Source organism: Tupaia chinensis, unplaced genomic scaffold, assembly GCF_000334495.1.
Source record: "Tupaia chinensis unplaced genomic scaffold, TupChi_1.0 Scaffold000415_1, whole genome shotgun sequence".
Classification (NCBI taxonomy): Eukaryota; Metazoa; Chordata; class Mammalia; order Scandentia; family Tupaiidae; genus Tupaia; species Tupaia belangeri.
Window position 1 is genome coordinate 1,479,369 of NW_006159920.1, and position 16,965 is coordinate 1,496,333.

The following is a 16,965-nucleotide window of genomic DNA, read 5'->3' on the forward strand; positions in this document are numbered from 1 at the left end:
GCAGAGGGTGGGGGATGGGGAATCAAGGATGGCAAAACAAAAGGCAAGGTATGCAGGACATAAGAATTGGAAAATTATTTGCTGAGAACATGTATGTTGATGTGCTTGATTGAGCCAATGCACAGTGTATTTTGGATGGAAAATTCATTTGTGTGTTGTGATGGTGTATAGTGAATTAATGTAGAGAGTGAATAAATTAAAAAAAAAAGTTCAATATACAGACTCTGAAATAATATGAAAAAAAATTCTATTCTTTAAAATGTCTGTAAGGTAATTTATTCACCTTTCTAGGTGACTATCCAACTATGAAAATTACTTGTAGGAAAACATAAAGAGAAACTTTTAAAATAATTACTCATCTCATATTCTATTTTGGCATGGAGGGAACGGGTGGGGCGTGGAATGGGCATTAGCATGTATGTGTTATAAGAACATTTAATAATGGAAGCATCACTGGAAGAAACAATGTCTCTAGACTCTAGTTAAGAACTTTTTTCAGGGACTAGCAGTTAGCTTAATGGCTATGTCGTTGGACTCCCATGTAGTCGACCGTGGTTTGAGTCTTGGACCTGGTGGCTCAAACTCAAGCCGGGTGTGTGTGCCCAAGATCCCGAGAGGAGAGAGGAGGAGAAGGGGTCATGGAGTGGCCATTTCCCCTGGGGGGTGCTTTCTCGCTTTCTGTCTGTCTGTCTCTGTCTGTCTGGCAAGCGTATGCACGCTATAGCGAAAAAAATTAAAAAAACAAAACAGAACAAAAAGAAAAACTTCTAAAAAAAAAAGCCGAAAAAAAAAAAAAGAAAAGAAAAAAAAAAAGAATGTTTTTTAGAGACCAGCAGTTGGCATAATGGCTATGTTTGTTGCTGGACTCCCATGTAGATGACCGTGGTTTGAGTCCCAGCCACAGTGGCTTAAACTCACGCTGGGAACATGTGTGTGCATGCCCAAGATTCTAAGAGGAGAATTTTAAAGAAAGGATTGCGGCGTGGCCATCCCTCCTGAGGGATTTCTTGTTTTCTGTCTCTTTGTCTTTCTGGCGAGCACATGTGCCCTATAGCAAAAACTTCTCAAAAAAAAAAAAAAAAAAAAAAAAAAAAAAGAAAAGAAAAGAAAAAAAGAAAAGAAAAGAAAAATAGAACTTTTTCACATACCAATCAATATCAAAGACAGTAAGAGAGCCATTCCATGTGGCTGCTATCATGAGAATGTGATCCTCTGAGGGGTTGGGGAGATTCTGAGAAATGGCACAATGGGATGCTCTTCTCACCTTCACTTTTACCTCATGGTGAGAAGAGAAAGACAACTGTCTTAAAGGCCAGGTAGATATAGGAGATGTTTAGCAACTATCTGTGTATCAAAGTACAGTTCAAATCCCTTAAGTGTCCTCTACAAGATATAAAATGCTTTCACTACCCAGGAACTCTGTCCAACTAGTATTGCTTTTAAAGAATTATTTATTTAATTCCATTTGTTACTATTATTTTTTTAATTTGACCAAAAAGACAGAGAGAGAGAAAGGGAAAGTAAGCCACCAGGTCCAGGACTTGAACCGTGGTCGGCCATGTGGGAATCCGGCAGCTTTAACCATGCCATCTATGGGCCCTGGCCCAACTCATATTAACATACTGTTATGGTAAGAACATTTGATTTTTTTTTTGTTTTGGCAGAGGTTCCACAGGCCCCGGATTGAGATCTCTTCTTGTCCTATAGCTTACAGCATAATAGCCCTGGCCCTCTCTTACCCTTGTCCCTGTCACTTACCGCTGCTTTGGTGTAACTCCCAGTGGCCAGGGAGCCAGCAGAGCTCATTTCCGCAATAAGCAGGCAGCCCCGATTCAAAGGCAGGCCCACTTCTTGTAGGCCTTTCACAACTCCCGAACCTGGCACCACGTGAGCATTTACTAGGTCTGCCCAGGAAGCTATTTTAAAGACACCACCTAAGGAGGGGAAAAAAGTTGCCAATTTACAAACAAAACCCTCTAACCTTATCCCTAACCTACCAAGTATAATATGAAATAATTCAGAACACAGCTGATGAGAGTCAAGTACTTCAAAAACTTTAGTAGTATCAGTGGCCACATGGTTCCATTCTGAGAAAATCTTCTCTGTTCACCTGGTAGCTGGATGAGAGACCACGGCAAGCAAAAACTTACAAGTCCTACACTCGGGTTATGAAGAACGCTGATGAGACTGTTTTTCCCTGCAAGCTGAACACTCTGAATACCAATAAAGCTTATGCAATTAGAAATGGACTCCAGTAAAGAGGAGAATCATCAGGTCAACGTTCTCAACATTCTGAAATTCCTCCTGAAGATGAGTCTTTCACTCTGCAGGAACTGTTTATAAACTTTATTGATTCTCAGAATTTCTGATATGTTCCTTAGTTCTTCTTGCCTATTCTAATTTCAACAGGCAACTATACTCATTTTAAAAGCTGACAATAAAGACCCTATCTGATTATTGAAAAAGCTACATGCAAATCTAAAGAAAGTTTGTATAAATCATCTATCAGTCAATAAGCTAAACTGAGGTAAGTCATGTGATGATGAGAGGACTTTTAACAAACATGAAGAAAGTCAAATACAGATGAATCTTATTCTATAAAAATAGCTTTAAGAATATGCATGTGTTACTTAAAAAAAAAAAATCATATGGGCCAGTCTCATGGACTGCTGGTTAAAGGAGCCAGATCCAACATGGTCGACTGAGTGATTTGAATCCTGACCCAGTAGCTCAGCAAACACATCAGTGGCAGGACCAGCAGATGGCGTAATGGTTACATCACTGGACTCCCACGTAGTTGACCACAGTTCAAGTCCCAGACCGGCTGGCTTAAACTCATGCTGGTGCATGTGTACACATGCCCAAGATCCCAAGAGGAGAATGGAGGAGAAGGGACTGTGGCATGGCCATCCCCCTGGGGGGTGATTTCTTGCTTTCTGTCTCTGTCTTTCCGGTGAGTGTATACACCCTATAGTAAAAAAATTTCTCTTAAAAAACAAACAAACAAACCCACATCAGGAGCATGTACATGTCTGCCTTAGGTCCCAACAGGATGGAGAAAGAGAGAAGGGACTGCAGCATGACCATGTCCTATTGCGGGGACGGAGTGCTCTCTTTCTCACCCTTTGGCAAGCACAAACAACCTCTGACAAAATTAAAAGAAAAAAAGTTATCTCAAAGATATCTACAGTAAATGTTAACATGGTCAAGTATCTGTCATAAGTGAAAAAGCAGAAGATATATAATGTGGTCACAGCTCTGTAAAAATGTAGACAGAAATTTACATAGAGAAATGTATGGAACTAAGTTTTTTTGGCCAGAGGCCATGTGTACTCACATACACACATGCAGTGAGAATGAGAGTGAGAGCGATTCCCAGTAGGGCATGGTCATGCTGCAATCCTTTTCCTCTATTTCTTCATGCTATCATGTTGGGGGCTTGCGTGTGTGCGCGCGCATGTGTGTGCACACGTGCACACGCACACACACACACGTGACCAGTGTTTTTCACGTCAGTGGGGTTAGGACTCAATCACAGTCAGCCACATGGAACCCAGTCCCTTACATACAGGGCTTAACCACCATGCTATGGGGCCAGCTCAAACTGAGCATTTTTTTCAGCCAATACTTGTAGCACTGGGAGTCTCTATTTCGCATTAAAGAATGTTCTTTAAAATTAAAAAATGGATGTATATCAACATATTGTTTTCTGCTGAAAATAATATTATGTTTCACTGTTTCCCATATCTATAATTTTCATTCAAAATTCATCATGTTTTGCCAGAACCAGTATCTGTCATATGTGCCTGCCTAGGACCCATGTATCTTTTTTCTGGTATTAACAAACTAATTTTCTGTAGCAGAACTACCCCTGTCCAGGGCTCAGTTCAAGAAGTTTAAATAGAATTAATAACCTCACATTTATAGGAACAGGCGTAATATTTGTTGAAGGTATTTTATACCACAGGCCAGAGTGATTGGTTAGGGGTAGGCAAGTGAAGTGTGCCTACCTGTGAAAGAAGTCAACAGAGAAGAAACAGAGCCGAGAAATGGAGAGAAAGCGAGTCCAGAAGACATCACTTGAGTTCCTGGATCCAGCCATATTTGACAGCCTGCTCTACAACTGGACCTTCAGTTGTGTGAGTCAATACATTCTCTTTTATCTTCAGTCAGTTTATGTTATATTACTGGTTCTTGCAAATTCCTGAATAATACTTACCTTCATACTGCTTTCTTACTGTATTTCCTATATCTGCAAATTTTCGGTCTTCAAAGATTAAGAACTCATGGCGTTTTGCCAGAGTTGCCAACTCCTTCATCACATCCAGAGTGAAATCACTCAAAATATCCACATGGGTCTTCAGCATGCAGATGCTGGGTCCTAACGCATCTGCCAGCTGCAGCAACTCTCTGGCATCTGAAACATCAGCAGACAGGCACAGATTGGTTTCCTTCTTCTGCATAAGCCTGAGAAGCTTTGATGCAACTGGGTGGATCCTGGGCAGCTCCGCACGAACATCAAAGCTGAGTTCTTTGGGTGCCTTCTTCACAGGAGGGAGAGAACCATTATGATTGGCTGCCACAAACACATTCTCCTGAATAAATCTCTTGACTTTCTCGACCATCTCAGCATCGATTTTCTTCTGCTGTTCGAGAATCTCCAGCATCTTGGACAATGTACACACTGAGTGGAGCCGGATGCCGTGTGCTTGCAACTTGTCCTTGCCCCCCTGCTCCCTGTCGAGCAGCACTATGGCATCAGTGACCTTCAAGCCCTCTTTCTGAAGAACCTCAACAGTTTCCAAAACACTGGATCCACTGGTGACAACATCTTCAATAACTAAACAGGTTTCTCCTGGATTAATAGCTCCTTCTACCATACGCTTAGTACCTAGAAAAGGAAAAATTCTGTTGATTCCAACTTAAAAATATGTATTTTCAGCCAACTTAAGATATACCTTGCAGTCTAAATTTGGAATATACTTACAAAGAAGTGAATGATCTACGTCTTATTTTCTGATAATCTACCTTGAAGCTACTTTACTTCTGCTGAATCATCAATGTGCCAAGATGGCTGTTTTGTTCAGTGTCTCTACAGCCCAAAATTGGCAGTTTCATATACAGAGTATTTACAGTAAACTAGCAAATTACTTTGCAGTGTAAATAAACACCACCTAATATGCTTTATAATCACATTTTCAAATATGGGGTTTCTTGCAAGATCATCTACAATAAACAAAACTATAAAGCAGAATAATACAGCATCATTAATTAAATCATTCCCTTTTTCATCAACAAACAAGTTCATCACCTAAGATCAGTCAAAACAATGGGTTTTTTATTTTAATTGCTAGAGGATATGTATGCTCACCAGAAACAGAGAAAGAGAGAGAGAGAGAAAGCACCTCTCCATGGGGCACAGTCATACCACAATGCCTTATCCTCTATTTCTCATCCTGTTGTGATTTGGGGTGCACATGCACAAGTGCCTGGCATGGTTTTTCAAGCTTCCAGGGCCAGAATTTAAAACAGTCAGCCACATGGGCTCTGGCTCCCCTAACTACTGTGCCAGAGGTTTCCAACACCTGGGAACTGGGCTGCACAGCAAAAGGTGAGTGGCAGGTGAGCAAGCAAAAACTTCATTTGTATTTACAGATCAGAAGGTGCATTAGATTCTCGTAGGAGCACGATCCCTACTGTGAACTGCACAAGTCAAGGATGTAGGTTCCATGCTCCTTATAAGAATATAATGCCTGGTGATCTGAGGCGGAGCTGAGGTTATGATGCTAGCCCTGGGGAACAGCTGTAAATACTACATTATGGTGAGTTGTATAATTATTTCGTTATATATAACAATGTAATAACGAAATAAAGTGCATAATAAATGTAATGCGCTTGAATCATACTGAAACCACCTCCCCCATCCTGGTCCATGGGAAAATTGTTTTCCATGAAATTGGCCCCTGGTGTCAAAAAGGTTGGAGACTGCTGTACTAGGCAACAGGGTTGGCCCAACAAGTGGCTTTTCTGGAGATAAAAATTTAGAAGGGAAAATATTTAGCAGCCATTTAGACTCAGTACTATCAATAGAATCTCATGAATTATAGAGTATACTGTGACTGGATATATTTCTCTCCCATACACCCCACATCATGATTTATTTGTGAATAATCTACAAAATGTAACTCAGGCTATAGACTTACAGATTGATTTTTTAAAATATTTTCCATTACTAATTTGTCTTATTTTGAAACAAAAATAGAATTGGTAGGCATTTTGCCCAATTTTTGATTATACAAGTATAATCTTTGACTATTCCCATTTCTTTCTCAGTTTAGACTAAGTACTTACAGGTATGTTTAAAAACAAATTATTTCATTTTAGAAAACATTTTTTAAAACATAGATAAGAAAACAGAATAGTTTCCTTATGGGTAAGAATCATGTAGACAATTTTCTTAGCTAAAAAAATTTAATAGTGTGCCTTTAAAGCAAAACATAGGGCCAGCAGATAGTATAGTAGTTAGGGTACTAGATTTCCACCTGGCCTACCATGGTTTAAGACTGGTACCTGGCTGGGTACGTGTGTGCACGCCCAAAATCCCCAGAAGAGAATGGAGGGGAAGGGACTATGACATGGTCATTCCCCCTTTCTCACTCCCTCTCTCTGTCTTTCTCTGGTGAGTACACACACTTTATAACAAATAAAAATATCTATTTTTCTAAGAAAGCAAAACTCAACTAAATATTTGTATTTTTTTCCTTATAATGACAATTTCAAACAAAGAAAAAAGTTAACAAGACAGTATAACAAACACTGATAAATACAGAATCCTACTGCCTGACAACTCTTGGCCAACTTTATTTCATTTATATCCCCACTTACTTGCCCACCCCTAATTTTTAGAAGCAATTCCCAGACTTCATATTTTAGAATCTACTTGTAAAAGGACACATACAAAACATTACCATGTCAACATAAGACAATGAAACAAAAAATCCATAGATTCTTTAATATCACCATATGAAGTCAGTTCCAATTATTTGAGATTGATTTTCAAGTTTAAAGTGAGTGCACTTGAAAACCTACTACTATGGACCCACAAAAAATACCTCCATGAGGTGTTTAAACTTCATTATTAAAGTAATTTTATTCATGCGTAACTTTTCACGCAGTTTAAATATATAACTATACTAGGAAAATACATGCTCTTAGAATATCCTGATGTTCTCAGAGAAGAGCTGGTAAAAGCACTGGGGCTTCACAGATAATGACCACTGTCATTATCATTGTCTTATCAATACAAAGCATTTCACCTTAGACTCTAAAGGAAATGACAATGATTTATAACAACAGTTAACAAATTCCACAGGTGGGGATCAGTAGGTGGCATAGTAGATAAGGTACTGGACTCTCACATATCATACTGTGGTTTGAGTCCTGGACCCGACGGCATGAAAAACCATGCCAGGCATGTGTGCATGCCTGACAAAAATTCCAGGAGGAGAATGGAGAAGGGATTGAGGCGAGGCCACTTCCTTGGAAGATGATTTCTCACTTTCTCTCACTGCCTTTCTCCTCCTGTCTTTCTCTGGCAAGTGCACATACCCTGTGGCAAAAACCTAAAAAGGAAGAAAACAAAAACCAAATTCCACAGGCAATAATAACTTAAGTACCTATGAAGAATACTTAAGATGCTGAAACATCAATGAGTGGAAGAAGAAAAAACTCTAACAGTATCAGTTTACATAGTAACTTAAGGCTTATTCTTTTATTTTACCATAATCCTTTGTTTCTTTCCTTCTAATAAGCATTGGAATTTGATTGGTTGAACAGATAACCGTAGCCAATGGCAAAGCTGTGTAAGGCACTCCACACACACTATCAAAATTGATTCCCGCTTCTTGGGCAGTTTGGAATAAAATATCTGCAACCTGTAAGAAAATGAACACATACAGATGTAAGAAACAAGATCCTATTACTTGACTCGAAATAGAGGAAGATAAAAGACTTAATGTTGAGTGAAGTTGAGCCAAGGCTTTGAAAGATACAAACTGTATTTCCACTCAATTTGTACTGAGTGTCTGCACTTAATAAACTTAGGACAGTCCTATCTGCTTAGCAGTGTTTTCTCTTAAACCTCTCTGCAGACTGTTTCATGAATGCTTTATCAAATTATCAAAGTTCAAGTGCAATAATGTTTGAAGTCTATACATGGTAAACTTATGTTTACCAGAGGAAAATGACTCAAAACCTTTTTCTGGTATTATCCAGAAATAGTTCACTCTAGAACCACGGAAGACCCTCCAACTAGACTTTACCCCCCTGCTCTCTGGTCTAGCCAGGAGCCAGGATAAGTCAATCAGCAGCCATCTACATCTCAGTTAAAGGCAACCCCTTTCAGGCATTTAGACCACTGAAGACCTTCTGCCCAGACTTCATCTTCCTGCTCCCAGGTCTAGCCAGGAGCCAGATTTAACTCCAAAAAAGAGGAAAAAACATAATCCATCAGATGACCAGAACCGCAGAGGCATGAGAAACATAAGAAATGAAGTAAATATCTCTCCTCTAATGAAAAATAACTCCTCTTCCTCCACAAAGAATATAAGGGAACTCCTGGAAATGTCAGATAAGGAATTTAAAATATTCATAGCGACGAAGCTAACAGAGATGCAAGAAAATAGAGACAACGAACTCCAGAAGATGCAGGAGAAAAGAGACGCTGAGTCCCAGGAGGTGAGGAAGCTCTTGCATGATCTGAAAGAGGAGATACACATTATAAAAAGGAATCAAATGGACACGTTAGAGAGGAAGGCTATAATATAGGAAATCAAAACTTATGTTGAAAGTATCAAAAGCAGATTAGACCATGCAAAAGATCGAATCTCAGATGTAGAAGACAGAACCTCCGACCTAGAAAAATTCACCAAAAAGACTGAGAAAAGAACCCCCAGAAACGAGAACATACGAGTTATACTAGATACCATTAAACGCCCAAACATCTGGATAATCGGTATCCCAGAAGGTGAGAAAACTAATAAGGGCATAGACAATCTTTTTTTTTTTGCAGAGGTTTTTCACTATAGGGCATGTACGCTCGCCAGACAGACAGAGAGAGACATAGAGACAGAAAGCGAGAAATCACTCCCCAGGGGGGATGGTCACGCCGCAATCCCTTCTCCTCCATTCTCCTCTCGGGATCTTGGGCACGTAAGCACACGCGCCCGGCGTGAGTCTTAAGCCACCAGGTCCGGGACTCGAAGCACGGTCGACTACGTGGGAGTCCAGCGACATAGCCATTACGCCAACTGCTGGTTCCTGGGCATAGATAATCTATTCCATGGAATTCTGAAAGGAAACTTTCCAAACCTAAAGAGGCACTCAAATATCCAGACCCAAGAAATACAAAGGACCCCACACAGAATTGACCCAAGATCTTTCCCAAAGCACATCATAGTCAGATTGACCAAAACCACAGACAGAGACAAGATACTAAAATTGGCAAGAGAGAAACATCAAGGTACTTTCAAAGGATATCCCATAAGGCTAACATCGGACCTCTCGTTGGAAACAATGCAACCAAGGAAAGAATGGGGAAATATATTCAAAGTGTTAAGTGAAAAACAATTTTGGGACCAGCATTTAATGTAATGGCTATGTTGCTGGACTCTCATGTAGTCGACCATGGTTCGAGTCCTGGACTGGTGGCATGTATGCATGCATGCCCAAGATCCCAAGAGGAGAATGGAGGAAAAGGGATTGCAGTGTGGCCATCTCCCCTGGGGAATGGTGATTTCTCACTTTCTGTCTCTGTCTCTCTGTGTCTTTCTGGTGAGCACACACTCCCTATAGCAAAAAGCTCTCCCCAAAAAATAAAATAGAGAGAGAGAGAAAAAAAATTTCAACCAAGACTACTATACTCAGCAAGATTATCTTTTATATGGGAAAAAAAGGACAAAAACATTCTCAGATAAACAAAACCTGAAAGAATTTACCAACACCATACTAGCTCTCCAAAAAGTGCTGAAGGGAGTGCTATACCAGGAAAACTAAAGTTGGACACACAGAAATAAGAGTACAAAAACAACCAAGAGAATGTCCAGCCTAATGGTAGGAACAAGTCTGGAGTTGAATATCAACTTCCAGAGTTTAAATGGAAAGATCGGGCCACAGCAACATTGCAAATTCAATAGAGGAGAGATTAATTATATGAGTCTGAACTAGTAAAATAGATTTTTTTTTTACTTTAGACTAAAACATTACTAATTTTCTTTGATGCTTTGATTTCCATATTTAAAGATTTTTGTCCTTTCTTCAATTGTTGATAGTTTCATCTACCTACTATTTGAACTAAATCATAACCTTTTTCCTGGCTTTAAGTTTTAAGCAAATTTCTCTTAACATTTTTTGATTTTGATCTATTAAAATTAAAAGGTTTTTTTTCTTTGGGGGGGGGGAGGTTTGCTATAGGGTGCCTGTGCTCATCAGAAGGACAGAGAGACAGAAAGCGAGAAATCACCCCCGGGGGGATGGCCACGCTGCAATCCCTTCTCCTGCATTCTCCTTTTGGGATCTTGGGCACACACGCACACGCGCCGGGTGTGAGTTTAAGCCACCAGGTCCGGCACTCAAACCGCAGTCGACTACATGAGAGTTCAGCGACATAGCCATTATGCAAACTGCTGGTCCCAAAACTAAAAGACTTTTTGAAATTAAAAAAATGAATTTTAAAAATATCTATTAATACCTCTTTAATGATTGCAGTAAGCTGTAGAGCCCCAGCGAGGTGCTACTTTTTAGTATGTTCACTTTACTCACTGAGGTTTATGCCTAAAGTCAGACATGTGTTCTTAAATGTGTATATGTCAGCTGTGCTTGATATTGAAAGTCTTCAAATTAATGAACCCATAAAATGTGAAACAATGGCATGGAAAACAACTGTATATACCAGAGACAGTGTGGGAGAAGAGAGGGAGTTGGCAGAGGGTGAGAGGTAGGGAATAAGCGGGGGAAGCAAAATATATAAGAAATAAGAAATAGAAAATAATTTGTTGATGATAACATATATGGTAATATCCTTGATTGAGCCATTATACAATGTGTACTAAATGGAAAATCTCATTTTGTATACTGTATTGATGTACAGTGAATGGCTGTAAATAAATAAGTAAATAAGCTAGCCTCCCCAAAGAAATAGGTCACTCTAGTGTTAATCTATTAATTTGTCATCAAAGAGCACTCTGCCTGAAAGAAAAGACTGACAAGTGTGCAAAATGTTACAACCTTTTGTGAAATGGTAGCTTATCATTACTGTGTATCTGTAAGTTAAAAAAAGGAAGAAGAAAAAATAAAATGAACACATAAACTATCTATATTATTATTATTTTAAATGGTATATAAATCAGGTAACAACATAACATTAAAAGTAGTAATAAGTCGATAGGGATTAGTCTCAAACCTGATGGGGAAAAAAAATGCATTTTTATTGAATTACCCTTTCTATAAACCCAAATATAAAAATACAGGAATAAAGTTATTTGACAAGATTGAGAGTCTGCTCTGTGGGCAACATTAGACGTGTTGGGAAAATTTTAATTTAAAATTGTGTAGTAAAAATTTTTTTCTGGGCTTATCTTGTAGCATAGCAGTTAAGCCCTGTACACAGAGAATTGGATCCCACGTGGCTGACCATGATTTGAATCCCAGCCCTGGCAACTTGAAAGGCATGCTGGGTACAAGTGCACGTGTGCCTCAAATCTTGAAGGGATGGAGAAACGAAGGAAAAAGGATTGCAGCATGACTATGCCCCTTCACCTTCTCTCTTTTTTTAAATCGCAACCTCTGGTAATTAAAAAACAAGAAAAAACTAGGCAAAAAAACCCCACTGGTGGTGCAGAGGTTAAGGTGGCTGGACCTGACATGGCCAACTGCATGGTTTGAGTCCTGGACCCTGCAGCTTAAAAATCATACTGCATGCCCAAAATCTCCAGAGGAGAAGGGATTGTGGTGTAACCACCCACCTAGGGTTAATTTCTTGTTCTCTCTCTCTCTTTCTGTCTCTAGTGAACACAAAGTTGTATCCTATAACAAACTAAAAAATAAAGTCTTTTTTTTTTAATAGGCTTTTGCTATAGAGCGTGTGCGCTTGCCAGAAAGACAGGGAGACAGAAAGCGAGAAATCATCCCCCCCCACCACCACCACCAAGGGAGGATGGCCACGCTGCAATTCCTTCTCCTTCATTCTCCTCTCGGGATCTTGGGCATGCACGCACATGTGCCCAGCCTGAGTTTTAAGCCACTGGGTCTGGGATTTGAAGTGCAGGTGACTACATGGGAGTCTAGTGACATAGCCATTATGCCAACTGCTGGTGCCCCCCCCCCAAAAAAGTCTTGAAAAAGATTTCCCACGACTATAAGTCTCTAAATGTTAAAAATTATTTTGTACTACAATTCTAATTACTATGAGGATATAATTACTTAAAACATAATTACAAACTTTGACAGCTGGAAGCATAAAAATAGATTATTTTTGTGAGATGAATGGTACCTTTTGCATCCAATTAGCTCATGTACACTAATGTATAAACAATACTGTAGTCTAATATTACTTATTTCCAAAAAGAGTTTAGCATAATTTCTATTGCTTTGGGGGGATATAAATATCAAGAAACCCTATTTGCATACATAAGTAGACATGAAGAGGAATTTTATTATAGCCAGGTCCTTCAATACTTTGAACTCTTCCAAGTTCACAACCAAAAGTCACACACACACACACCACACGATTGAGCACTGGATAATTTTTAGTCATCTATCAACTGATGACTTGTTAAAATAAGTACATTTTTCATCAGAAATTTCTTAGTAACTCACTTTCTCTACACCACAGCAACACTCTGCTTCAAAATCAAGATTCTGGGTGGTAAGTTAATAGACCAACCCACTCAGCTAGTGCTTTAGTCCCTTTTTACAATAACCAAAAGAAGTGCGTGCCCAATGAACATAAACACTTAAATGGGTGGGCAGAACTTTATATATTCTATCTAGATGGAACTTTCTTAGATGATGGAAATGTTATAGATCAGCACCGTCCAGTATGGGAGTCCCTAGCCCCATGTGACAATTTAAATTTAAACATTCTAATGCTTAATATTCAAGTGGTTAGCAGCAACTTTACTGGACAGCATATTTAGATCCTTCTACTCAGAGAGTGGCCTATGGGCAGCTTGTTAGAAATGTAGAGCTTCAGGCCCTGCCTGGGAACTGCTGAACTGGACTATGCATTTTAACCAAATTTCCTGGTGATTCACATATACTCAAAAGTTTGAAAAGCACCGGGTACATTTTCCCCTTATATTGTCCCCAAAAAACCTGCGTTCCTGAAATGTCCACCTGCGAGCCTTAATCTTTACTTTACTCTTGGACACATCGTGCAAAACTGAATCCCCCTTTCCAAGCAACAGTCCTTCCAAGTTATTTGACCGGTTACTAAATCCTCTGCTCACCTACTTTGTCCTTCTCTCCATGCTTAATTTCCTTGGGGTTAAACACCCAGACGTCATTGCCGTACCTCTGTGCCAGACAGGACCGCAAACCTGGTTTCCCGACTCTTGCCAAGCACGTGTCAAACACGTCCAAAGGTTCCCAAGAGCCCAACAGCCCCTGGCCTCTGCGCTGCTCAAGCCTCCCCCCCAAGTCCGACCCTGCCTCCTTGGCTCTTTTGCTCTCGCCCACAGCCCAGTTCCCGTCACCCACCCTCCATCTCCGGGTCCCTTTTCCCGCTTCCCAGCCCTGCTTCCCCTTTCTGGGCTGACACCTGACTCAGAAGACGCGGCCGAGACACGATGCCACGCAGATCGATGTACACAGGGGAGGAAAGCCCGCTTTTCAGCACGAAGTTGCCAAACTTGAAAGCCTCCACGTCGTACAGACCGGTCACCAATGGCCCCAAAGCTGCCCCGGCAGCCGCCATGGTAGCGCGTCCTCAGTTCACTCCACGCGGGAAAGCCCTTCGGCCTCCGGCGCGTCGATGGCGTCACGCGGAAGGCCCCGCCCCTTCCGCTCGCGTGCGGCCGCCCGGCCGCGGGATGGGAGGTGGCGCGGTGCGGCGGTCCTAGCGCCGGGCCCTGTGTGTCCGCTGGATTCCTTCTTATGGGCTCGCGGAGGTCTAAAGCCGGGAGCAGCTAGACTGATTCTAATTCATGAAGTCCAGCCTCAAGAGGCTTTATATAAGTCCTGTCCATTAAAAAAGTAATAATAACTTGTCTGCTCCTTAGCCCAGCGCCTCGTAATTTGCCTATTCTTAGCCACTACTTCCTTCCCCCCCATTTCTCCAAATAGTGTATAAGTTCTGGAAAACAGGGAATTTTGCTCCATTCTTTTATGAGTAGCATTTGGCATATGCGAGTTTCATAGCAATTTGCACACAGAAATATAAAACGTAGTATAGCAGGGAGCTGCCTCTTCGGTAGGCAGTCTGCGCTCTGAGTAGGGCGCGAGTCTCCTAGGCGTAAAACAGATTGAGGAGGGAGGGAGGAAAGTTAGAGGAGGATAAATTGGTCGGAGTCGGTTATCTGGGAGGCTAATCCTTTAGGGTGTAAAATTGCTTTCTTTTCTTTAAAGAATTGTTCTTTTTAAAAATTTAATTCCATTTGTTATTATTACTTTTTAATTTGAGCAGAGAGAGAAAGAAAGGGAGAGCCAGTAAGCAAGCTGCCAGGCCAGGTCGGGGATTCCAACCAGGGTGAACCTAGCGCCTCAACCACCACACCATTTGCAGGTGCTACAAAATTGCTCTTTCTGAGACGCTGGACAAAAAGTGTTGCAATCATAGTATGATATTTTTACCTTGACAAAGGCTTTCGTATATTTAGGGGAAGAAAAAAAAAATCTTTTCTTTAAAGGAAGGTTTTTGGAGGTTTTTTTTTTTTTTTTTTTTTTGCTATAGGGTGCGTGTGCTCGCCAGACAGACAGAGAGACAGAAAGCGAGAAATCACCCCCCGGGGGGATGGTCACCCCGCAATCCCTTCTCCTCCATTCTCCTCTCGGGATCTTGGACACGCACGCACTCGCGCCCGGGGTGAGTTTTCAGCCACTGGGTCCGGGACGCGAACCGCAGTTGACTACATGGGAGTCCAGCGACATAGCCATTATGCTAACTGCTGGTTCCCTAAACGAAGGTTTTGATTAAGGGGAAAAAAAAAGACAACCAGAGATAGTATCTTTAATATAGTATATTTATAGGAATGCATAACATGTGAGATGTACATTTTGAAATTTCATCCATAACTTACAACATTTACTGTAGTAATAACAAGACAGCAGGTCATCACTTTACAACATTACACATGAGTGATTTTTGACTTACAAATAAAATATTTACAACCTTCCTTTACAAAACGACGTTGTGTGCATACAAAATGAACAACTGCAGAAAAATTTAAAAATAATAAAACGACCGAAAACCCAGAAGATACACTTAAGGCAGACCAGCAAGACACTGAAATAATTAAGGCTGTGGAATTCTTCTGCACCTTGAAAATATAGAGCTATTTATCAATACTGTGGAGTGACTTTAAATCAATTGTTACAAGCCTGATGGAAGTATGTACCTATATGTATATGTGTAATGGCCTCTATGGGGAAACCTGTCCAATTATGGAGAAGGCCCTTTATCAGAATGGCCAGAGAAGCCCACCCCAAATTCTTGAGGTGGGGGTAGAGAGGGGTCACTCAAAACCAGGAGGTGCCAGTGCAGCTTCCAAATCATTAATAATTCAATATGATGATACTTCTGAGTTTAGAAAACAGAATAACCCCATTATGGCCAAATGGTGGCCCCATTATTTTACACTTGGTTATGTTGGCTTTGTGGACTTCAAAAGACTGAGTTAATTCCCACAAATTAGCCCCAATGGTTTTGAATTGCCCTAATCAGTTTTCTAATAGAAAAACTGACCCATGTGGGCTGTCTGCAAATGGATAGATTTCTGCATATGAGCAATAACATATACATACATATTATACACTATATACATGTACAGATGTACATATATCCATATTTTCCAACAGTTTGTACTTTGATCACTACTGTTCTCTGATTAGGATCTCCTTCTGAAGAGTACGATTAGTTTTTTCACAGTCTTCCTATTTGTCCTAACTACTAGTTTTACTCACCTTCCCCATAGAGTAAGCCGAAGTTTGGCCAAAACAGAAGTAAAAGCACCAGGGTTTAAAAAAAAAAAAAAAAAAATCAAACACAGAGATGACAGATATGGCTTAAGTTAGTAAGAGAAGATGTATGTTTTGTTAACTTCAAATTCATAACCACAGTCTATGAGGTCATGGTAACAGTCTCCATAGTACTCCAGAACGCGAATCCAGTTCTTGATGGGAATCAGGTAGTGATGGAAAGAACGCCTATGCTGGCTGTCCCTGGGCTAGCACATTAGCTCGGTCAAATTAAGCCTCAGGAGCTGGCATTTCAAGAATGATCATTTGCAGTTTTTCTACCACACTCTCTTCTCAGCTAATCTTACTGTGGGAAACAACAGTTCATCTGACCAAACTGTCATCTTGATCATTTGAATAAAAACTAAATCTGACCACATTTTAGAATATCCCAGCAAATGGGCGGACAGGAAAACACAACAGCCTGTGAATGCTTATTTCAGGTTTTCCATAATTGTCCCCTAAAGATGGAAATTTGCCTTAGAATTATTACTTTTTCCCTCTCTTCTAACGTCTATGTATACTGACAATGAAATAGAAATTATTTTCATAGAAAATATGACCCTACAGTATTTCTGTGTTTTACTATTTCTATATAGTTTTTCAAGTGAATATTTCCTATGAAAAACTTCTACTGCTATGGACAAATTTCAGCCCTTTTGAATTCTCTAGAATTAATAAAACAACCAAGAACCTTACTGGTTTTAAAAAATAAATATGAATGTAATAGCTCCC

At 40.2% G+C, this 16,965-nt stretch overlaps 1 protein-coding gene across 2 annotated transcripts in view; it reads right to left on the reverse strand.

The window, feature by feature from the left end:
• UMPS (uridine monophosphate synthetase) overlaps positions 1 to 14,029 on the reverse strand; it is a 21,027-nt gene extending 6,998 nt beyond the window's left edge. Inside the window, exons 1-4 of one of the 2 annotated variants that reach the window (XM_006154562.3) lie at positions 13,817 to 14,029; positions 7,781 to 7,934; positions 4,220 to 4,891; positions 1,759 to 1,934 (exon numbers count right to left, since the gene is read on the reverse strand). In XM_006154562.3, coding sequence (XP_006154624.1) covers positions 1,759 to 1,934; positions 4,220 to 4,891; positions 7,781 to 7,934; positions 13,817 to 13,972 — 1,158 coding nt within the window. In that variant the 5' untranslated portion in view covers positions 13,973 to 14,029. The remainder of the gene's footprint in view (positions 1 to 1,758; positions 1,935 to 4,219; positions 4,892 to 7,780; positions 7,935 to 13,816) is intronic. The other variant, XM_027774216.1, reaches the window with a different exon arrangement.
• Between the last annotated feature and the right edge of the window lie 2,936 nt (positions 14,030 to 16,965).